Source organism: Pristiophorus japonicus, chromosome 13 (genome assembly GCF_044704955.1).
Source record: "Pristiophorus japonicus isolate sPriJap1 chromosome 13, sPriJap1.hap1, whole genome shotgun sequence".
Taxonomy (NCBI): domain Eukaryota; kingdom Metazoa; phylum Chordata; class Chondrichthyes; family Pristiophoridae; genus Pristiophorus; species Pristiophorus japonicus.
The window spans coordinates 52,233,795-52,258,227 of NC_091989.1; the positions used below are offsets into that span (position 1 = coordinate 52,233,795).

Below are 24,433 nucleotides of genomic sequence, written 5' to 3' on the forward strand. Positions count from 1 at the left end.
AAACTACGACACCAGAAGTGATACCGATTACCACCACGTCTACCACCAACTACACCACGGGTAAGTGACAGCGGTTTTATACCTTGCACCAAGTCTGTCTCTACAAGTGGATTGTTTTCTAACTCCATGTGGTCTGTCATTGGGCAGGTAACAAAACACGACGCTCATTTTTACATCTCAAATTTTCGTTTCTAACGGTTTGCTTTGCAAATGTTTGTATCTCTGGTCATTTGTGAGAAATAGCCAAGTTTAAGGCTATCTCTGGTCACTTTTATAATCAGGATCAACTGTAAACTAATCTGGTGGATATATAGTGTTTAATCAGAGTTTAAGACAGAATATAACACCTTAGTTATACAGCAGAAACATACAACTGTAACAGATAGTTGATACCGATCCGGACAGACAAATGGCTGGCGCACGTGAGCTGTTCTCTGGCTTGCAGTCTCTTTCTCTGTCTAGAGCTTCCTTCAGTAAAGCATGGGATCAATCGAAGAGTGTTCGACCAGCTCAACTTCTGTTTCACTCTCCCTCACACCGTCTGTGTGGTCAATCTTGATTAGGCTTTTCAGGGGTGGGCCTGACATGGGATATCAACAAGACCTTTTGACCAAAGCGGTTTCCTTAAAATCTTATCCAAAAGGCTTCTAGTTCTTTGTCTCGATTCTCGAAACAAAGCCCAACTTAACGATGTCTTACGATTTTAGCCACATGTCATTCTCTGTTTACACTAACCCAGGGTTTCTTCCTGTGGAAATCAGTTCATCTCCCTTGTCCCTATTCTCTCGGGTACAATCCTGAAGCCCAAACCAGAAAACTGCTCGCTTTAGAGTGTTAGCTCCTTTCAACTTCCATCCATTATATTCACCAGAAGTTTTGTTAAACTAACTTCAAATCCTATCCTTCGCATTATACATAAAATACACAAACAAGGTTCAAGTCTTAACTTAAAAACAACAGATAATTGCTCAGCAACAGGGAGATTGTATATAGAACAAAATCTATACCCTCCATAGGAAATCAACATCAGCATTTCTCTGATCCGAGGAGACTTTCCGTCTACAATCCGAATGCAACCATGTAAACACAGCTTTTTCCCATCACAGTTTTAATCGTATAACCATATGCATTTTTAGGCATCCCTGATTCCTAACACATTATGTTGTAACTTATAGGGCAGCTTTTAGGAAATTGTGCTCCTGACATAACGTTTAGTGGTACGGGTGCAAATCAAGAATTTGACGCCAATTGACGGATTATTTTGTGATGTGCATTAACTTCCACACTCATATTTCTGTTAAGTGCCCCAGGCAAGCGGAGCTCCAAGTAAGAAGGATGTATTCTTTGAAAAATTCTTATGAAATAAAACAATTTTGGATATCAAAATTATATGTCACGCAATGTCAACACTGATGTTGTAAAACTATATCAAAGAATGAGAGACTGTCTTGTAGCCGATCCATGTCACCCCATCATACAGGTTCAGCTGCAAAGCCCTATCAGACTATTTCTCACCATTCCGAGCCCAATTACAGGGCCTGCCAGTTCTTGTTTCGATGCCCACTAGAAAATCGAGTCAGTGGCCTGTGGGCAGTAGGTTCTTCTGTAGAATTACTTTCCCTCCGCCAATCCCGCCTTTGTAAGCTGATGAAAATCACCCCTTGAGCTTTCAAATGATGTGTGTAAAACAAGTATGATAAAACAACCTGATGCTAGTCCAGTCATACAGTCAAATGTTCTGCTGGCTTGATATTCTTGACACCATTGTTGTGAAATTGTGTAACTAGAATGTGATAAAGTATTTCAAAAGTCTGTATGGAAATGCCATCAAACAAAGAATAGCTGTTATATGTTCACCGCCTTCTGGGCAAGCATAGGGTTCTTCTGCACTATAAGCCAATATGCTGTCTACACACATATCAAGAGAGTGACCAATACAGAGGTCGGCATGGCCAGCAATTTAATATGTATTCCCACTGAGTAGAAACAGTAGCATGGCAGGTGACTGAATATGGTGGTCCAGGCTCCTGCCATAAATATTTCAATGACAAGATCTCAAAGGGACTTACATACACTGCTCAGGTCAGCTCTGGAGGGCCTGGGAGGTGTGACCCTGGTATAATTGCCAGGTTTTCTGCCCGAGTATTTTCAGAGCCACTGTTTTTCTGGATCGCTGAGGTCAATATGGATTTGTCAATTGTGAGAAGTTTCCACTGGCCATTGGACACTGTATTTCCAGGAACTCCATTAACATCGCGCTCAAAACATAGGTAACAATTCCAGCAATTTTATACTTGTGGAAATAATGTCCTGAACGTAAGGGCCGTTAAATAATTGTATTCTCTGCACTAAAATAATTTTATTGAATGGACTTAGATACAAGTGAATAGATTTCATTTTTGCAACTTTTTTGCTCGACTACCTGCAACAGAAAAGTAAGTTTTGAACCTGATACAGACTCAGAGCCTCAGTGTACAGTGTAACAGGTTGAAATGTTTTCCCTGCTCTATAGAAACGACGACACCAGAAGTTATACCGATTACCACCTCGTCTACCACCAACTTCGAATATGGTAAGTGACAGCGGTTTTATACCTTGCACCAAGTCTGTCTCCACAAGTGGATTGTTTTCTAACTCCAAGTGGTCTGTCATTGAGCAGGTAACAAAACACAGCTTTCATTACTACATCTTAAATTGTCCTTTCTAATTGTTTGTTTTGGAAATGTTTGTATCTCTGGCTATTATGTTGTAATTTGTGGGCAGCTTTTAGGAAACTGTGCCCCTGACAGTGGAACGTGTGCAAATCAGGAATTTGTCTCCAGTTGAGGGATTATTTTGCGATGTGTTATAACTTCCACGCCCATATTCCTGATATGTGCCCCCAGCAAACGAAGCTCCAAGCGAGAAGGGTGTATTGTAATATACATTCTTATTAAATAACACATTTTCAGTTATTTGTCACACAATGTCAACAAATTATATAAAAAATTTTGACATTGGAATCAAAAACACAATTTCTAAATTTGCGGACGACACCAAATTGGTGGCGATAGTCAATCCTGACGGGGACTGCAACAAATTACAGAAGGACATTCATTAACTTGCAAAATGCACATGTAATGTTCAAATAAAATTCAACACAGATAAATGTGAGATATTCCATTGTGTTAAGGAAAATAGAGAAATTGGTAAATTAGATTCTTAATGGGGCAGAGGAGCACAAATACATAAATCATAAAAGTATCGACACAGGTTAAATAGACCATGAAAAAGTAAACCAAGCACTAGGGTTTATTTCTAGAGGGATAGAATTGAAAAGTAGTGAAGTTATGCTAAACATGTATCAAAACTTTGTTAGACCACACTTGGAATACTGTGTACAATTCTGGTCGCCATATTATAAAACGGATTTAGAGGCGATGGAGAGGGTGCAGAGAAGATTTATAAAGATGATACCAGAAATGTGAGTTTATACCGATCAGGAAATGAAAAGGGAAGGTTGAGGGGTGATCTTATCGAGGTGTTTAAAATCATAAAAGCTTTTGATAGAGTAGCTATGGAGAGAGTATTTCTACTTGAGGGGGAAAGCAAAATTAGAGGCCATCAATACAAAGTAGTCACCAAGAAGTCAGGTAGGGAATTCAGAAGAAACTTCTTTACTCAAAGAGTGGTGAGAATGTGGTATTTGCTACCACAGGAAGTGGTTGAAGCCAATAGTATTGATGCATATAAGGGGAGGCTGGATAAACATATGAGGGGACAAGGGAATAGAGGGTTATGCTGATGACAAATTTCATTTTCGCAGGTTCAGCTGCAAAACCTTATCGGACTATTTCTCACCGTTCCGAGCCCAATTACAGGATTCCCCAGTATTTGTTTCGATGCCCACTAGAAAATCGAGTCTGTGGCCTACGGGCAGTAGGTTCTTCTGTAGAATTACTTTCCCTCCGCCACTCACCCGCTTTGTAAGCTGATGAATATCACCCCTTGAGCTTTCAAACGATGAGTGTAAAACCAGTATTAAAAAACAACCTGATGCTCGACCAATCACACAATCAAATGTTTTGCTGGCTTAATATTCTTTGCACCACTGTTGTGAAATTGGGTCACTAAAATGTGATATAGTATTTCAAAAATCTGGAACAGCCATCAAAATTGGAATAGCTGTCATGTGTTCACCTTCTTCTGGGCAAGCATAGGGCTCTTCTGCATTATAAGCCAATGCTGTCCACACACATAGCAAGAGAGTGACCGATGCAGAGGTCGGCACAGTCAGCAATTTTATTTTTAATCCCACTGAACACAAAGAGCAGCATGGCATGTGTCTGAATACGGTGGTGCAGGTTCTCGCCATAAATATTTAAGTGACATGTGCTCCCACTGACCTACATACACTGCTCAGATCAGCTCTGGGAGGTGTGACCCTGGTATAATCACCAGGATTTCTGCCCGAGTATTTTCAGAGCCATTGTTTTACTGGACGGGCTGAGGTCAATATGAATCTGTCAATTGTAAGAATTTTCCACTGGCCATTGAAATCTAATATTGCCAGTATTTCCATTAAATCTGTGACATTTCCATGTGGAAATAGTGGACTGAATGCAAGGGCCACATATTACTTGTATTGTCTCTCCACTAAAATAATTTTATTGAGTAGACTTAGATACAAGTGAATAGAATTCATTTAAAAAATGTTATGCTGGGTTATATGCAGCAGAACAGTAAGTGTTTAACCTGATACACTGCACGCTGAGGCTCTGAGTCTGCAACACGTTGAAATGTTTTCCCTGCTCTATAGATACTACCACAACAGAAGTGATACCGATTTCCACCACGTCTACCACAACTGGTAAGTGACAGCAGTTTTATACCTTGCACCAAGTCTGTCTCTACAAGTGGATTGTTTTCTAACTCCATGTGGTCTGTCATTGAGCAGGTAACAAAACACGGCTTTCATTTTACAGCTCAAATTTTCCTTTCTAATTGTTTGCTTTTGAAATGTTTATATCTCTGGTCATTATGTTGTAACTTATAGGGCAGCTTTCAGGAAATTGTAGTGCTGACATAATGTTTAGTGGAATGGGTGAAAATCAAGAATTTGACGGCAATTGACGGATTATTTTGTGATATGCATTAACTTCCACACCCATATTCATAAGAACATAAGAAGTAGGAGCAGGAGTAGGCCATTTGGCCCCTCGAGCCTGCTCCGTCATTCAATATCATGGCTGATCTGATCATGGACTCAGCTCCACTTCCCTACCCGCTCCCCATAACCCTTTATTCCCTTATCGCTCAAAATTCTGTCTATCTCTGCCTTAAATATATTCAGCCTCCACAGCTCTCTGGGGCAGAGAATTCTACAGATTTACATCCCTCTGAAAGAAGAAATTCCTCCTCATCTCAGTTTTAAATGGGTGGCCCCTTATTCTAAGACTATGTCCCCTAGTTCTAGTTTCCCCTGAGTGGAAATTCCTCTCTGCATCCACCTTGTCGAGACCCTCATTATCTTATATGTTTCGATAAGATCACCTCTCATCCTTCTGAACTCCAATGAGTACAGGCCCAACCTACACAACTTATCTTCAAAAGTCAACCCCCTCATCTCTGGAATCAACCTAGTGAACCTTCTCTGATCTGCCTCCAACGCAAATATATCCTTCCTTAGCTGTACGCAGTAGTCTAGGTGTGGCCTCACCAATACCCTATACAGTTGTAGCAGGACTTCTCTGCTTTTATACTCCATCCCCCTTGCAATAAATGCCAACATTCCATTTGCCTTCCTGCTTAATTGCTGAACCTGCATACTAACTTTTTGTGTTTCATGCACAAGGACCCCCAGGTCCCTCTGTACTCCAGCACTTTGCAATTTTTCTCCATTTAAAGTATAATTTGCTTTTCTATTTTTCCTGCCAAAGTGGATAACCTCACATTTTCCACATTATACTCCATCTACCAAATTTTTTCCCAGTCACTTAGCCTGTCTATATCCCTTTGCAGATTTCTTGTGTCCTCACAATTTAATCTTCCACCCATCTTTGTATCATCAGCAAACCTGGCTACATTACACTCGGTCCCTTCATCCAAGTCATTAGTATAGGTTGTCAGTAGTTGAGGCCCCAGCACCAATCGCTGCGGCATCCCACTCGTTCCTGGTATGTGCCCCTGGCAAGCGAAGTTCCAACTGCGAAAGGTGTATTGTAGTATACATTCTTACTTGTCATACACTGTCAACACTGATATTGTAAAACTATATCAAGGAATGGGAGAATGTCTTGTAGCCAGTCCATCTCACTCCATCATACAGATTCAGCTGCAAAACCCTATCGGACTATTTCTTACCATTCCGAGCCCAAGTAAAGGGCTCACCAGTTCTTGATTCGATGTCCACTAGAAAATCGAGTGAGCGGCCTCTGGGCAGTAGGTTCTTCTGTAGAATTATTTTCCCTCCGCCACTCCCCCCTTGGAAACAAATGAAAATCATCCCTTGAGCTTTGAAATGATGAATGTAAAACTAGTATTTAAAAACAACCTGATATTAGATCAGTCGCATGCTGTGGTGATTTAATATTCTTTGCACCACTGTGGTGAAATTGTGCAACTAGAATGCGATAAAGTATTTCACACAACTTTATGGAAATAGCAGTATATTTAGAAAAGTTGTTTTGTAGTTTTGCTTTTCTGTTTCTTATTAACTAATTCATTAAATCAGATTAATGAAGTGCAGATTTCTTATTTTACAGAGGAGATATGTAATGGCAAATGGTCTCCGTGGTTTAATGAACATACACCTTCTCCGTTAAGTCCGGGCGATTCTGAATTATTGGATCCCATACGTGGTAAACTGTGTCCCTCCTCTTCCGATGCAATTAATAAACTTCAGTGCCAATTTGTCGATTACCCTGATTGGCCAGTAAGTGAATCAACAGACAATGTGACCTGTGACAAAGATACAGGGCTGGTCTGTATATTCACCAAAAGTGCTTTGCAAGAGAGCTTGCTTTGTTATGACTACCAGATTCGAGTTTGCTGTGAGCCACGAATAATATCAGAAAGGACAACAACCAGTCTGCCTATAACGACCTCTACAACCACGATGCCTGGTAATTATGACATTTATTTGTGAGAAAATTGTATTTAAATACAAAAGCACATCAAACTAGTCTGCCTTATTACAGTGAAAATTCTGCATCCTGCATGGATGTGTACATCAGGCAGAGAAAGCAAGCAGTAGATCCTAGATTAGAAATTGCAGTCAATGATAATAATCAGCCCGAAAGCTATGCAGATTCGTAAGACATTTTTCTGTCTGCCATTTTAATATAGTCATTGATCCCGATAAAGGAAATGGACTAATGCCTCCAGTAAAGAAGTAGATGATAATACGATGATTAATATACCTTCAAATTCTTTGCATGATATTGTTTCACACAATATTTAAATTTGGCCTCATCTTTTATGCCTTCACCTCCTTCTGGACTAGCATAGCTACATTCTTTGCACCATTATTGTGAAATTGTGTAACTAGAATATAATAAAGTATTTCACAAGTCTGTATGGAAATGCCATCAAACATAGAAAAGCTGTTGTGTGTTTACCTGCTTCCGGGCGAGTATAGGGCTCTTCTGCATTATAAACCAATATGCTGTCCACACACATATTAAGAAAGTGACTGATGCAGAGGTCGGCATGGCCAGCAATTTACATTTCATTCCCACTGAATAGAAACAGCAGCATGGCAGGTGTCTGAATATGGTGGTTCAGGATCCTGCCATAAATATTTCAATGACAGGACTTCCCACACACCTACATGCAGTGCTCAGATCAGCTCTGGAGGGCCCTGGGAGGTGTGACCCTGGTATAATTGCCAGGATTTGTGCCTAGTATTTTCAGAGCCACTGTTTTTCTGGACAACTGAGGTCAATATGGATCATTGTAAGAAGTTTCCACTGGCCATTTGACACTAATATTTCCAAGAACATAATTAACAGCACGATCAAATCTCGGTGACAATTTCAGCTTCTCTGATAGTGTGGAAATTATGTCCTGAATGTGAGGGCCATTAAATAGTTGTATTCCTTCTCTGCCAAAATAAATTTATTGGGTAGACCTCGGTACAAGTGAATAGATTATTTATTTTTGCAACTTTTGTGCTGGGCTATGTGCAGCAGAAAAGTAAGTTGTTAAATATGATACAGACTCAGAGCCTCAGTGTGCAGTGTAACAGGTTGAAATGCTTTCCCTGCTCTATAGAAACTACGACACCAGAAGTGATACCGATTACCACCACGTCTACCACCAGCTACACCACGGGTAAGTGACAGCGGTTTTATACCTTGCACCAAGTCTGTCTCTACAAGTGGATTGTTTTCTAACTCCATGTGGTCTGTCATTGGGCAGGTAACAAAACACGACGCTCATTTTTACATCTCAAATTTTCGTTTCTAACGGTTTGCTTTGCAAATGTTTGTATCTCTGGTCATTTGTGAGAAATAGCCAAGTTTAAGGCTATCTCTGGTCACTTTTATAATCAGGATCAACTGTAAACTAATCTGGTGGCTATATAGTGTTTAATCAGAGTTTAAGACAGAATATAACACCTTAGTTATACAGCAGAAACATACAACTGTAACAGATAGTTGATACCGATCCGGACAGACAAATGGCTGGCGCACGTGAGCTGTTCTCTGGCTTGCAGTCTCTTTCTCTGTCTAGAGCTTCCTTCAGTAAAGCATGGGATCAATCGAAGAGTGTTCGACCAGCTCAACTTCTGTTTCACTCTCCCCTCACACCGTCTGTGTGGTCAATCTTGATTAGGCTTTTCAGGGGTGGGCCTGACATGGGATATCAACAAGACCTTTTGACCAAAGCGGTTTCCTTAAAATCTTATCCAAAAGGCTTCTAGTTCTTTGTCTCGATTCTCGAAACAAAGCCCAACTTAACGATGTCTTACGATTTTAGCCACATGTCATTCTCTGTTTACACTAACCCAGGGTTTCTTCCTGTGGAAATCAGTTCATCTCCCTTGTCCCTATTCTCTCGGGTACAATCCTGAAGCCCAAACCAGAAAACTGCTCGCTTTAGAGTGTTAGCTCCTTTCAACTTCCATCCATTATATTCACCAGAAGTTTTGTTAAACTAACTTCAAATCCTATCCTTCGCATTATACATAAAATACATAAACAAGGTTCAAGTCTTAACTTAAAAACAACAGATAATTGCTCAGCAACAGGGAGATTGTATATAGAACAAAATCTATACCCTTCATAGGAAATCAACATCAGCATTTCTCTGATCCGAGGAGACTTTCCGTCTACAATTCGAATGCAACCATGTAAACACAGCTTTTTCCCATCACAGTTTTAATCGTATAACCATATGCATTTTTAGGCATCCCTGATTCCTAACACATTATGTTGTAACTTATAGGGCAGCTTTTAGGAAATTGTGCTCCTGACATAACGTTTAGTGGTACGGGTGCAAATCAAGAATTTGATGCCACTTGACGGATTATTTTGTGATGTGCATTAACTTCCACACTCATATTTCTGTTAAGTGCCCCAGGCAAGCGAAGCTCCAAGTAAGAAGGATGTATTCTTTGAAAAATTCTTATGAAATAAAACAATTTTGGATATCAAAATTATATGTCACGCAATGTCAACACTGATGTTGTAAAACTATATCAAAGAATGAGAGACTGTCTTGTAGCCGATCCATGTCACCCCATCATACAGGGTCAGCTGCAAAGCCCTATCAGACTATTTCTCACCATTCCGAGCCCAATTACAGGGCCTGCCAGTTCTTGTTTCGATGCCCACTAGAAAATCGAGTCAGTGGCCTGTGGGCAGTAGGTTCTTCTGTAGAATTACTTTCCCTCCGCCAATCCCGCCTTTGTAAGCTGATGAAAATCACCCCTTGAGCTTTCAAATGATGTGCGTAAAACAAGTATGATAAAACAACCTGATGCTAGTCCAGTCATACAGTCAAACGTTCTGCTGGCTTGATATTCTTGACACCATTGTTGTGAAATTGTGTAACTAGAATGTGATAAAGTATTTCAAAAGTCTGTATGGAAATGCCATCAAACAAAGAATAGCTGTTATATGTTCACCGCCTTCTGGGCAAGCATAGGGATCTTCTGCACTATAAGCCAATATGCTTTCTACACACATATCAAGAGAGTGACCAATACAGAGGTCGGCATGGCCAGCAATTTAATATGTATTCCCACTGAGTAGAAACAGTAGCATGGCAGGTGACTGAATATGGTGGTCCAGGCTCCTGCCATAAATATTTCAATGACAAGATCTCAAAGGGACTTACATACACTGCTCAGGTCAGCTCTGGAGGGCCTGGGAGGTGTGACCCTGGTATAATTGCCAGGTTTTCTGCCCGAGTATTTTCAGAGCCACTGTTTTTCTGGATAGCTGAGGTCAATATGGATTTGTCAATTGTGAGAAGTTTCCACTGGCCATTGGACACTGTATTTCCAGGAACTCCATTAACATCGCGCTCAAAACATAGGTAACAATTCCAGCAATTTTATACTTGTGGAAATAATGTCCTGAACGTAAGGGCCGTTAAATAATTGTATTCTCTGCACTAAAATAATTTTATTGAATGGACTTAGATACAAGTGAATAGATTTCATTTTTGCAACTTTTTTGCTCGACTACCTGCAACAGAAAAGTAAGTTTTGAACCTGATACAGACTCAGAGCCTCAGTGTGCAGTGTAACAGGTTGAAATGTTTTCCCTGCTCTATAGAAACTACGACACCAGAAGTGATACCGATTACCACCACGTCTACCACCAACTTCGAATATGGTAAGTGACAGCGGTTTTATACCTTGCACCAAGTCTGTCTCCACAAGTGGATTGTTTTCTAACTCCAAGTGGTCTGTCATTGAGCAGGTAACAAAACATGGCTTTCATTACTACATCTTAAATTGTCCTTTCTAATTGTTTGTTTTGGAAATGTTTGTATCTCTGGCTATTATGTTGTAATTTGTGGGCAGCTTTTAGGAAACTGTGCTCCTGACAGTGGAACGTGTGCAAATCAGGAATTTGTCTCCAGTTGAGGGATTATTTTGCGATGTGTTATAACTTCCACGCCCATATTCCTGATATGTGTCCCCAACAAACGAAGCTCCAAGCGAGAAGGGTGTATTGTAATATACATTCTTATTAAATAACACATTTTCAGTTATTTGTCACACAATGTCAACAAATTATATAAAAAATTTTGACATTTGAATCAAAAACACAATTTCTAAATTTGCGGACGACACCAAATTGGTGGCAATAGTCAATCCTGAGGGGACTGCAACAAATTACAGAAGGACATTCATTAACTTGCAAAATGCACATGTAATGTTCAAATAAAATTCAACACAGATAAATGTGAGATATTCCATTGTGTTAAGGAAAATAGAGAAATTGGTAAATTAGATTCTTAATGGGGCAGAGGAGCACAAATACATAAATCATAAAAGTATCGACACAGGTTAAATAGGCCATGAAAAAGTAAACCAAGCACCAGGGTTTATTTCTAGAGGGATAGAATTGAAAAGTAGTGAAGTTATGCTAAACATGTATCGAAACTTTGTTAGACCACACTTGGAATACTGTGTACAATTCTGGTCACTATATTATAAAACGGATTTAGAGGCGATGGAGAGGGTGCAGAGAAGATTTATAAAGATGATACCAGAAATGTGAGTTTATATCAGGAAATGAAAAGGGAAGGTTGAGGGGTGATCTTATCGAGGTGTTTAAAATCATAAAAGCTTTTGATAGAGTAGCTATGGAGAGAGTATTTCTACTTGAGGGGGAAAGCAAAATTAGAGGCCATCAATACAAAGTATAACCAAGAAGTCAGGTAGGGAATTCAGAAGAAACTTCTTTACTCAAAGAGTGGTGAGAATGTGGTATTTGCTACCACAGGAAGTGGTTGAAGCCAATAGTATTGATGCATTTAAGGGGAGGCTGGATAAACATATGAGGGGACAAGGGAATAGAGGGTTATGCTGATGACAAATTTCATTTTCGCAGGTTCAGCTGCAAAACCTTATCGGACTATTTCTCACCGTTCCGAGCCCAATTACAGGGTTCCCCAGTATTTGTTTCGATGCCCACTAGAAAATCGAGTCTGTGGCCTATGGGCAGTAGGTTCTTCTGTAGAATTACTTTCCCTCCGCCACTCACCCGCTTTGTAAGCTGATGAATATCACCCCTTGAGCTTTCAAACGATGAGTGTAAAACCAGTATTAAAAAACAACCTGATGCTCGACCAATCACACAATCAAATGTTTTGCTGGCTTAATATTCTTTGCACCACTGTTGTGAAATTGGGTAACTAAAATGTGATATAGTATTTCAAAAATCTGGAACAGCCATCAAAATTGGAATAGCTGTCATGTGTTCACCTTCTTCTGGGCAAGCATAGGACTCTTCTGCATTATAAGCCAATGCTGTCCACACACATAGCAAGAGAGTGACCGATGCAGAGGTCGGCACAGTCAGCAATTTTATTTTTAATCCCACTGAACACAAAGAGCAGCATGGCATGTGTCTGAATACGGTGGTGCAGGTTCTCGCCATACATATTTAAGTGACATGTGCTCCCACTGACCTACATACACTGCTCAGATCAGCTCTGGGAGGTGTGACCCTGGTATAATCACCAGGATTTCTGCCCGAGTATTTTCAGAGCCATTGTTTTACTGGACGGGCTGAGGTCAATATGAATCTGTCAATTGTAAGAATTTTCCACTGGCCATTGAAATCTAATATTGCCAGTATTTCCATTAAATCTGTGACATTTCCATGTGGAAATAGTGGACTGAATGCAAGCGCCACATATTACTTGTATTGTCTCTCCACTAAAATAATTTTATTGAGTAGACTTAGATACAAGTGAATAGAATTCATTTAAAAAATGTTATGCTGGGTTATATGCAGCAGAACAGTAAGTGTTTAACCTGATACACTGCACGCTGAGGCTCTGAGTCTGCAACACGTTGAAATGTTTTCCCTGCTCTATAGATACTACCACAACAGAAGTGATACCGATTTCCACCACGTCTACCACAACTGGTAAGTGACAGCAGTTTTATACCTTGCACCAAGTCTGTCTCTACAAGTGGATTGTTTTCTAACTCCATGTGGTCTCTCATTGAGCAGGTAACAAAACACGGCTTTCATTTTACAGTTCAAATTTTCCTTTCTAATTGTTTGCTTTTGAAATGTTTATATCTCTGGTCATTATGTTGTAACTTATAGGGCAGCTTTCAGGAAATTGTAGTGCTGACATAATGTTTAGTGGAATGGGTGAAAATCAAGAAGTTGACGGCAATTGCCGGATTATTTTGTGATATGCATTAACTTCCACACCCATATTCATAAGAACATAAGAAGTAAGAGCAGGAGTAGGCCATTTGGCCCCTTGAGCCTGCTCCGTCATTCAATAAGATCATGGCTGATCTGATCATGGACTCAGCTCCACTTCCCTGCCCGCTCCCCATAACCCTTTATTCCCTTATCGCTCAAAATTCTGTCTATCTCTGCCTTAAATATATTCAATGACCCAGCCTCCACAGCTCTCTGGGGCAGAGAATTCTACAGATTTACATCCCTCTGAAAGAAGAAATTCCTCCTCATCTCAGTTTTAAATGGGCGGCCCCTTATTCTAAGACTATGTCCCCTAGTTTTAGTTTCCCCTATGAGTGGAAATTTCCTCTCTGCATCCACCTTGTCGAGACCCTCATTATCTTATATGTTTCGATAAGATCACCTCTCATCCTTCTGAACTCCAATGAATACAGGCCCAACCTACTCAACCTATCTTTAAAAGTCAACCCCCTCGTTTCTGGAATCAACCTAGTGAACCTTTCTGATCTGCCTCCAATGCAAGTATATTCTTCCTTAGCTGTACGCAGTAGTCTAGTTGTGGCCTCACCGGGTAAGTGACAGCGGTTTTATACCTTGCACCAAGTCTGTCTCCACAAGTGGATTATTTTCTAACTCCATGTGGTCTGTCATTGGGCAGGTAACAAAACACGACGCTCATTTTTACATCTCAAATTTTCGTTTCTAACGGTTTGCTTTGCAAATGTTTGTATCTCTGGTCATTTGTGAGAAATAGCCAAGTTTAAGGCTATCTCTGGTCACTTTTATAATCAGGATCAACTGTAAACTAATCTGGTGGCTATATAGTGTTTAATCAGAGTTTAAGACAGAATATAACACCTTAGTTATACAGCAGAAACATACAACTGTAACAGATAGTTGATACCGATCCGGACAGACAAATGGCTGGCGCACGTGAGCTGTTCTCTGGCTTGCAGTCTCTTTCTCTGTCTAGAGCTTCCTTCAGTAAAGCATGGGATCAATCGAAGAGTGTTCGACCAGCTCAACTTCTGTTTCACTCTCCCTCACACCGTCTGTGCGGTCAATCTTGATTAGGCTACTTTTATTCTCTTTTCAGGGGTGGGCCTGACATGGGATATCAACAAGACCTTTTGACCAAAGCGGTTTCCTTAAAATCTTCTTATCTAAAAGGCTTCTAGTTCTTTGTCTCGATTCTCGAAACAAAGCCCAACTTAACGATGTCTTACGATTTTAGCCACAGTCTGTCTCCACAAGTGGATTGTTTTCTAACTTCATGTGGTCTGTCATTGAGCAGGTAACAAAACACGGCGCACGTTTTACATCTCAAATCTTCATTTCTAATTGTTTGCTTTGGAAATGTCAGTATCTCTGGTCATTATGTTGTAAATTATAGCGCAGCTTTTAGGAAATTGTGCTGCTGACGTAACGTTGAGTGGAACAGGTGCAAATCAAGAAATTGACACCAATTGACAGATTATTTTGCGATATGCATTAATTTCCACACCCACATTCCTGTTTTGTGCCCTCGGCAAGCGAAGCTCCAAACGAGAAGGGTCTATTAGAATATATATTCTTATTACAAAAAACATGTTTCCAGTTATCAAAATTATATGTCACACAATGTCAACACTGAGGTTGTAAAACCATAGCACGGAATGAGAGAATATCATGTAACTGATCCATCTCACTCAATCATACAGGTTCAGCTGCAAAACCCAATGGACTATTTCTCACCGTTCCGAGCCCAATTACAAAGCTCACCAGTTCTTGTTTTGATGCCCTCTGGAAAATCGAGTTTGTGGCTTGTGGGTAGAAGCGGTTTTTCTGTAGAATTACTTTCCCTCTGCCAATCCCGCCTTTGTAGGCAGATGAAAATCACCCCTTGAGCTTTCAAATGATGTGTGTAAAACTAGTATGATAAAACAACCTGATGCTAGTCCAGTCATACAGTCAAACATTGTGCTGGCTTGATATTCTTTGCACCACTGTTGTGTAATTGGGTAACTAGAATGTGATAAAGTATTTCACGAGTCTCCTCTTTCTGGGTGAGTATAGGGCTCTTCTGCATTATAAGCCAATGCTGTCCACACACATAGCAAGAGAGTGACCGATGCAGAGGTCGGCACAGTCAGCAATTTTATTTTGAATCCCACTGAACACAAAGAGCAGCATGGCATGTGTCTGAATACGGTGGTGCAGGTTCTCGCCATAAATATTTAAATGTCATGTGCTCCCCCTGACCTACATACACTGCTCAGGTCAGCTCTGGGAGGTGTGACCCTGGTATAATCACCAGGATTTCTGCCCGAGTATTTTCAGAACCATTGTTTTTCAGGACAGCTGAGGTGAATATGGATCTGTTAAGTGTAAGAAGTTTCCATTGGCCATTGAAATCTTATATTTCCAGTATTTCCATTAAATCTGTGACATTTCCAGAAACTCTTATAGTGTGGAAATAATGGACCGAATGTAAGGGCCACCTATTAGTTGTATTGTCTCTCCACTAAAATAATTTTATTGAGTAGACTTAGATACAAGTGAATAGATTTCATTAAAAAAAAATTGTTTTGGGCTATATACAGCAGAAAAGTAAGTTTTTAATCTGATACACTGCACGCTGAGGCTCTGAGTCTTTCTGACATCACAAATCTGGAAACACTAGAGTCCAGGTTCGGGTATTTCCGGATTTCGGAACGTCAGAAATGACTCTTCTGCTGGGCCCCGCTGTGGAGGAGCTGTTCAGGTGGGCCCCGCCATGGAGGAGCTGTTTGGGCGGGCCCCGCCGCGGAGGAGATGTTTGGGTGGGCCCCGCCGTGGAGGAGATGTTTGTGTGGGCCCCGCTGTGGAGGAGATGTTCGAGTGGGCCCCACCGTGGAGGAGTCGTTCTTGTGCACCCTGCCAAGGTGACGCTGTTTGGGTGTGCCTCGCCGCCAAGGAATACCATGCACATATCAAGAAAGTGACCGATGTAGAGGTCGCCAGAGCGAGCAATTTAATTTGTATTCCCACTGAATAGAAACAGCCACATGGCATGTATCTGAATATGTGGCGCAGTTTCCCACCATAAATATTTAAATGACAGGACCTTCCATTGACCTGCTGTAATGTATGCAGCTGTGAGTATGCTCACAGGTTTGTAGAACTGTTGCCGCCTGTAATTCCTGTGGTCTGGAGGAGTCCGTGTTCCATGTGTATGTACAGTGTGTGAGGTTGCAGCCCCTCTTCCATTATTTGAAGGGGCTGCTCCTCGATTTTTGGCTGCACTTCAGTGCCACGCTCCTGATCTTTGGGCACCCGGTGCGGAGGGGAATGGGCAGGTCGGACGGCCTCCTCCTAGGACTGCTCAAGAGCCTGTCCAAGATAGTCATTAACAGATCCAGGCAGAGGGCGGTCGAGGGGGTTGTTCAGCTCGACTGCCTGCCTCTCTTTCGCAGCTATGTTCGCGCCAGGGTGTCCCTGGAATGGAGCACGCGGTGTCCACTGGTACGCTCATGGCCTTCGCCAGAAGTGGGAGTGCATCAGGGAGCAAAATTTTAATTTAATTTGATTTGACACAAGTCCCTTTAATGTTTAATTGTTAATTTGTGTGTTTTGATGACCTTAAAAAAGGGTCACGATTTAACCGTTTTACAAAAATAGTTGTAGAGCTGTTGCATTGTGAGTGGCTTAGGCAATCACGTGATGTTCACGAGAATCAATAGAACCCTGTCAGTTGGGTCTAGGTCATCCACAATGAGGTATGCAGTTGTGAGCCTAATGGATGAACTGGTAACATGCAGTGTGATTGTTAAACCTTTGTTAATAAACCAACAAATTCTTAATAGCAATGTGCTGCTATGAATTCTTAAGCAAAGAACCCATGAAGCAAATACATTATACCTGGTTACTCTGGTCAGGTCAGTGCTGGAGGGCCTGGGAGGAGTGACACTGGTGTAATCGCCAGGATTGCTGCACGTGTATTTCAGAGTCACTGTCTTTCTGAACAGCTGAGGTTAATATGGATCTGTCCATTGTAAGAATTTTGCATTCGACATTTAAAAGTAATATTTCCAGGAACTCCATTAACAACACAATCAAATCTAGGTGACAATTCCAACAACTCTTATGCTTGTGAGAATGATGTCCTGAATGTAAGGGCCATTAAATAGTTGTAATGTCTATACGCTAAAATAATTTTATTGAGAAGGCCTAGGTACAAATGTACAGATTTCATTTTTGCTGGGCTATGTGTAACAGAAAAGTAAGTTTTTAAACCCTGATACAGACTCAGAGCCTCAATGTGCAGTGTAACAGGTTGAAATGTTTTTCCTGTTCTATAGAAATGACAACACCAGAAGTGATACCGATTACCACCACGTCTACCGAATATGGTAAGTGACAGCAGTTTTATACCTTGCACCAAGTCTGTCTCCACAAGTGGATTGTTTTCTAACTCCATGTGGTCTGTCATTGAACAGGTAACAAAACACGGTGCTCATTTTTACATCTCAAATTGTCCTTTCTAAATGTTTGCTTTGGAAATGTTGGTATCTCTGGTCATTATGTTGTAAATTATAGGGCAGCTTTTAGGAAATTGTGCTGCTGATACAGTATTTAGCCAACTAAAGTGTATATCAGGAATTTGACACCAACTGAGTTAAAATCCTGTGATATGCATTCACTTCCATCACCATCTTCCTGATATTTGCCTCCGGCATGTGAAGCTCCAGATGGGAAGGATGTACTACAATGTATATTCTTATTAAATAACTCTTCTTCAGTTATCAGACATCTTTGTCACACAATGTCGACACTGAGGATGTAAAATCATATCAAGGAATGAGTGAAAGCCATGCAGCCGATCCATCGGAATGCATTATGCTGGTCCATCTGCAAAACCCGAGTGGACTATTCCTTACCGTTCCCAGCCCAGGTACAGGGCTTGCCACTTTTTGTTAAGTGTTTGTACCTGGATGAGGAACAGTGGATCATAGCCACATCAGGTTTAGAAGTGACCTGATTTGTCAGTGGTTTTTAGCATTGTTATGCCTTTTGTTAAAGTTTGCTTGAGTGGCAAATCATTCAATAACAATGGAAATAATTTTATTATCTAACCTCTTCCTGTCTGGGTTTCTGTTTTTACCCTGGTATTTCTCAGTGTCATAGAATCATAGAAAAATTACGACACAGAAGGAGGCCATTCAGCCCATTATGTCTGTGCCAATCGAAAAAGGGCTGCCCAGCCTAATCCCACCTTCCAGCGCTAGGTCCGTAGCCCTGTAGGCCAGGGCTCTTGAAAGTGCACATCCAAGTACTTTTTAAACATGATGAGGGTTTCTGTCTCTGCCACCTTTCAGGTAGTGAGTTCCAGACTCCCATCACCCTCTGGATGAACATTTTTTTTCTCATCTCCCCTCTAATCCTTCTTTCTTTACAAAATCAACCACAGGAATGGTGACAAAACCAATTACTGAATGTTTCATCAGCACCATACCTGGTAAATGATTTTTTTTTTTTACATTTAATGGCCGTATCTTCTGTACAGATAAGTACCATGACAAAACAAACTCTTTTTGTCTGAGATTTGCTTGACGTTGGCTTCTTTAATGCGGTCATAAGAGATTTAAATTAAAAAGCAACTTCACTCCCAAAAATTACATCTCAGTTTAAATATACACAACTGTGACATTAGTTGGTTTCTCTGACGCACATCAATTCAAATATAAACATTGGATGTATGACTCATCATTGGGGATGATATAAGTAGCAGTATTTGTGCTTATACAATTTGAGGCCATGCCGGCGTACAATTTAATGATTATAGATTATATGACTAATGTGATTTCTCGGAGTCAGGCAGATGCTATGAATCCACCACCATCTTTAACAAGACAACTAAGGATGGGCAATAATTGCTGGCTTGGTCAGAAATCCGCACATCCCGAGAAGGAAGCCCTGGCTTTGCTGAGCCAGTTAAATGACCACGGAGAGGAACACTCAATCACTGACCCGAGTTGCAAGCTACTTATATGGGCAGTGGCTTATTCAGCAATAGAAAAAGAATTGTTGATATTATCTGGACACAGCAGAAGCTACTAACATGTTTAAACAGGACTACATTTATTGTGTCTGACAACAATGCTGTAGTCAGGTTACAGTCAATTTGTGATGAAAAGCTTGTCTGTTGTGATAGGACATCTCCCTACAAGGATGCCACAGTCATACAGCATGGTTATACAACATAGTTATAATACAGCATGGTTATACAACATGGTCAAAAAACATGCTCATACAGCACCATCATGGTTCCCAAAATGAGAACACCATGCACTATCTTGATGAGAATTAATAGGTTTTCAATCCTCCTGATTGCTGCGTCAATGTGCACACAAGTATTGAAGTTGGAAGTTGGGGAGGATGATGTGACAAAAATGAAGAATACGTCTGACCAAAATTGTTGGTCATGTGGTTTTAATTGCCTTAATGACATTTGTTAGAATTTATTTTAGCAAAGGTTTTGGCAATCATGGAAATAAATTCATCAACTAACCCCTTTCCTTCTGTTTTTTCTGTATTTGCTATTCTAAGTCTGTATTCCTTCGATTACAGAATCCACAACTGAACCTTTCACCACACATGGCAAATATGTTTTTTTATATTTATCTTCAGAACAAGTGGTTGTGACCAAAATGAAAATATTGTCTATGAGCTTTACTCATAGAAATGCCATCACATATTGTTGGAACAATGACTCACTTTGACTTGCCAGTAATCTTTTGTGTGGAACCTTATCGAATGCCTTCTGGATGTCCAAATAAATAACAGGCTGGGAGGCTGCGATACCTGCTTTCTCCCGGCATATTGGTCATCTAGGGACAAGGAAACCCCCATCCTGGGAGTTCTGTACAACAACTGATAATTATACAGTGCCTTTAATGTAATAAAACGTGCCAAGGCGCTTTACTAGAGTGTTATTAAAAAAAGTTGACAGCGAGCCTTATAAGGAGATGTTTGGGCTGGTGACGAACAGCTTGGTCAAAGACATAGGTTTTAAGGAACGTCTTAAAGGAGGAAAGAGAGGTAGAGAGGCAGAGACAATTATAGAGGGAGTACCAGAGCTTAGGGCCGAGGCAGCTGAAGGTATGGCCACCGATGGTTGAGCAATTATAGTAATGGATGCTCAAGAGGGTAGAATTTAACGAGCGAAGATATCTCGGGGGTTGAGGTGTGGGGGCGGGGTGGTAGTTGTGGGCTGAAGGAAGTTACAGAGGTAGGGAGGGGCGAGGCCATGGAGGGATTTGAAAACCAGGATGAGAATTTTGAAATCGAGGTGTTGCTTAACTGGGAGCCAATGGCAGTCAGCAAGCACATGGCTGATGGATGAACGGAACCTGGTGCGAATTAGGACATGGGCAGCCGAGTTTTGGATACCCTCAAGTATACGTCGGATACAATGTGGGAGGCGATCCAGGTGTGTATCGGAATAGTCAAGTCTAGAGGTAACAAGGACATGGGTGAGGGTTTCAGCAGCAGATGAGTTGAGGCTGGGCAGAGACAAGCAATATTACGGAGGTGGAAATAGGCGGTATTAATTATGCTGCGGATATGTGGTTGATCATATCGAGGTGACAATTGCAACAACTCTTATATTTGTGGAGATGATGTCCTGATTGTAAGGGTCATTAAATAATTGTATTCTCTCGCTGCTAAAATAATTTTGTTGAATAGACATAGAAATGTACAGATTTCATTTTTGCAATTTTTGTGGTTGGCTATGTGCAGCAGAAAAGTAAGTTGTTTAACCTGATACAGACTCAGAGCCTCAGTGTGCAGTGTAACAGGTTGAAATGTTTTCCCTGCCCTATAGAAACTACGACACCAGAAGTGATACCGATTACCACCACGTCTACCACCAGCTACACCACGGGTAAGTGACAGCGGTTTTATACCTTGCACCAAGTCTGTCTCCACAAGTGGATTGCTTTCTAACTCCATGTGGTCTGTCATTGAGTCATACATGGTCATACAACATGGTCATACACAAAGAACACAATCATACAACATGATCATACAACATGGTCATACAACATGATAATTCAACACCGTTATGGTTCTCGAAATGAGAACAGTGATGCACTGCCTTGTTGAGAATAAGTAGGTTTTCAATCCACCTGATTGCAGTGTCAATGTGCACACGAATATTGAATTTGGAAGGCGGGGAGAATTATGTGACAAAAATTAAGAATAGTTTTGATGGAAATTTGTTGGTCATATGGTTTTAATTGCCTTAATGCCTTTTGTTAGAATTTACATGAGCAAAGACTTTGCCAATAATGGAAATACATTCATCAACTAACCCCTCCCCTTCTGTTTTTTCTGTATTTGCTATTCTAAGTCTGTATTCCTTCGATTACAGAATCCACAATTGAACCTTTCACCACACGTGGTAAATATGTTTTTTTATATTTATCTTCAGCACAAGTGGTTGTGACCAAAATGAAAATATTGTCTATGAGTTTTACTCATAGAAATACCATCACATATTGTTGGAACAATGACTCACTTTGACTTGCCAGTAATCTTTTGTGTGGAATCTTATCGAATGCCTTCTGGATGTCCAAATAAATAACAGGCTGGGAGGCTGCGATACCTGCTTTCTCCCGGCATATTGGTCATCTAGGGACAAGGAAAATCCCATCCTGGGAGTTCTGTACAATAACTGATAATTATACAGTGCCTTTAATGTAATAAAGTGCACCAAGGCGCTTTACTGGAGTGTTATTAAAAAAAAATTGGCAGCGAGCCTTATAAGGAGATGTTTGGGCTGGTGACGAACAGCTTGGTCAAAGACATAGGTTTTAAGGAATGTCTTAAAGGAGGAAAGAGAGGTAGAGAGGCAGAGACAATTATAGAGGGAGTACCAGAGCTTAGGGCCTAGGCAGCTGAAGGTATGGCCACCGATGGTTGAGCAATTATAGTAATGGATGCTCAAGAGGGTAGAATTTGAGGAGCTGAGATATGCCGGGGGACGGGGGAGTGGAGGGGGGCGGGGGGCGGTGAGGTTGGTGGTTGTGGGCTGAAGGAAGTTACAGAGATAGGGAGGGGCAAGGCAATGGAGGGATTTGAAAACAAGGATGAGAATTTTGAAATTGAGGCGTTGCTTAACTGGGAGCCAATGGCAGTCAGCGAGCACATGGCTGATGGATGAACAGAACTTGGTGCGAATTAGGACATAAGCAGCCGAGTTTTGGATACCCTCAAGTATTCGTCAGATACAATGTGGGAGACGTTCCAGGAGTGCATTGGAATAGTCAAGTCTAGAGGTAACAAGGACATGGGTGAGGGTTTCAGCAGCAGATGAGTTGAGGCTGGGCAGAGACAGACAATGTTACGGAGGCGGAAATAGGCGGTATTAATTATGCTGCAGATATATGATTGATCATATCTCGGTGACAATTGCAACAACTCTTATATTTGTGGAGATGATGTCCTGATTGTAAGGGTCATTAAATAATTATATTCTCTCTCGCTAAAATAATTTTACTGAGTAGACATAGAAATGTACAGATCTTATTTTTGCAATTTTTGTGGTTGGCTATGTGCAGCAGAAAAGTAAGTTTTTAACCTGATACAGACTCAGAGCCTCAGTGTGCAGTGTAACAGATTGAAATGTTTTCCCTGCCCTATAGAAACTACGTCACCAGAAGTAATACCGATTACCACCAGCTACACCACGGGTAAGTGATTGCGATTTTATACCTTGCACCAAGTCTGTCTCCACAAGTGAATTGTTTTCTAACTCCATGTGGTCTGTCATTGAGTCATACATGATCATACAACATGATCATACACATACAACACAACCATACAACATGGTCATACAACATGATCATTCAACACTGTCATGGTTCCCGAAATGAGAACAGTGATGCACTGCCTTGTTGAGAATAAGTCGGTTTTCAATCCTCTTGATTGCGGTGTCAATGTGCACACGAATATTGAATTTGGAAGGTGAGGTGAACGATGTGACAATAATTAAGAATAGTTTTGATGGAAATTTGTTGGTCATATGGTTTAATTGCCTTAATTCCTTTTACTTGAGCAAAGGCTTTGTCAATAATGGAAATACATTCATCAACTAACCCCTCCCCTTCTGTTTTTTCTGTATTTGCTATTCTAAGTCTGTGTATTCCTTCGATTACAGAATCCACAACTGAACATAGAAACATAGAAAATAGGTGCAGGAGTAGGCAATTCGGCCCTTCTAGCCTGCACCGCCATTCAATGAGTTCATGGCTGAACATGCAACTTCAGTACCCCATTCCTGCTTTCTCGCCATACCCCTTGACCCCCCTAGTTGTAAGGACTACATCTAACTCCTTTTTGAATATATTTAGTGAATTGGCCTCAACAACTTTCTGTGGTAGAGAATTCCACAGGTTCACCACTCTCTGGGTGAAGAAGTTTCGCCTCATCTCGGTCCTAAATGGCTTACCCCTTATCCTTAGACTGTGACCCGTGGTTCTGGACTTCCCCAACATTGGGAATATTCTTCCTGCATCTAACCTGTCTAAACCCGTCAGAATTTTAAACATTTCTATGAGATCCCCTCTCATTCTTCTGAACTCCAGTGAATACAAGCCCAGTTGATCCAGTCTTTCTTGATATGTCAGTCCCGCCATCCCGGGAATCAGTCTGGTGAACCTTCGCTGCACTCCCTCAATAGCAAGAATGTCCTTCCTCAAGTTAGGAGACCAAAACTGTACACAGTACTCCAGGTGTGGCCTCACCAAGACCCTGTACAACTGTAGTAACACCTCCCTGCCCCTGTACTCAAATCCCCTCGCGATGAAGGCCAACATGCCATTTGCTTTCTTAACCGCCTGCTGTACCTGCATGCCAACCTTCAATGACTGATGTACCATGACACCCAGGTCTCGTTGAACCTCCCCTTTTCCTAATCTGTCACCATTCAGATAATAGTCTGTCTCTCTGTTTTTGCCACCAAAGTGGATAACCTCACATTTATCCACATTATACTTCATCTGCCATGCATTTCACCA

The 24,433-nt window shown here is 41.0% G+C and overlaps 1 protein-coding gene across 14 annotated transcripts in view; it reads left to right on the top strand.

The window, feature by feature from the left end:
- LOC139278563 (mucin-2-like) overlaps positions 1-24,433 on the top strand; it is a 188,963-nt gene that overhangs the window by 108,971 nt on the left and 55,559 nt on the right. For 7 of the 14 annotated variants that reach the window (XM_070897470.1, XM_070897479.1, XM_070897473.1 and 4 more), the window contains 11 exons: positions 1-60; positions 2,513-2,572; positions 4,799-4,849; positions 6,744-7,103; positions 8,254-8,313; positions 10,767-10,826; positions 13,047-13,097; positions 17,711-17,761; positions 21,238-21,297; positions 21,787-21,816; positions 23,060-23,107. The exons of 1 other annotated variant lie outside the window; for it this stretch is intronic. In XM_070897470.1, coding sequence (XP_070753571.1) covers positions 1-60; positions 2,513-2,572; positions 4,799-4,849; positions 6,744-7,103; positions 8,254-8,313; positions 10,767-10,826; positions 13,047-13,097; positions 17,711-17,761; positions 21,238-21,297; positions 21,787-21,816; positions 23,060-23,107 — 891 coding nt within the window. The remainder of the gene's footprint in view (positions 61-2,512; positions 2,573-4,798; positions 4,850-6,743; positions 7,104-8,253; positions 8,314-10,766; positions 10,827-13,046; positions 13,098-17,710; positions 17,762-21,237; positions 21,298-21,786; positions 21,817-23,059; positions 23,108-24,433) is intronic. 6 more of the 14 variants (XM_070897474.1, XM_070897482.1, XM_070897475.1 and 3 more) reach the window with 6 other exon arrangements.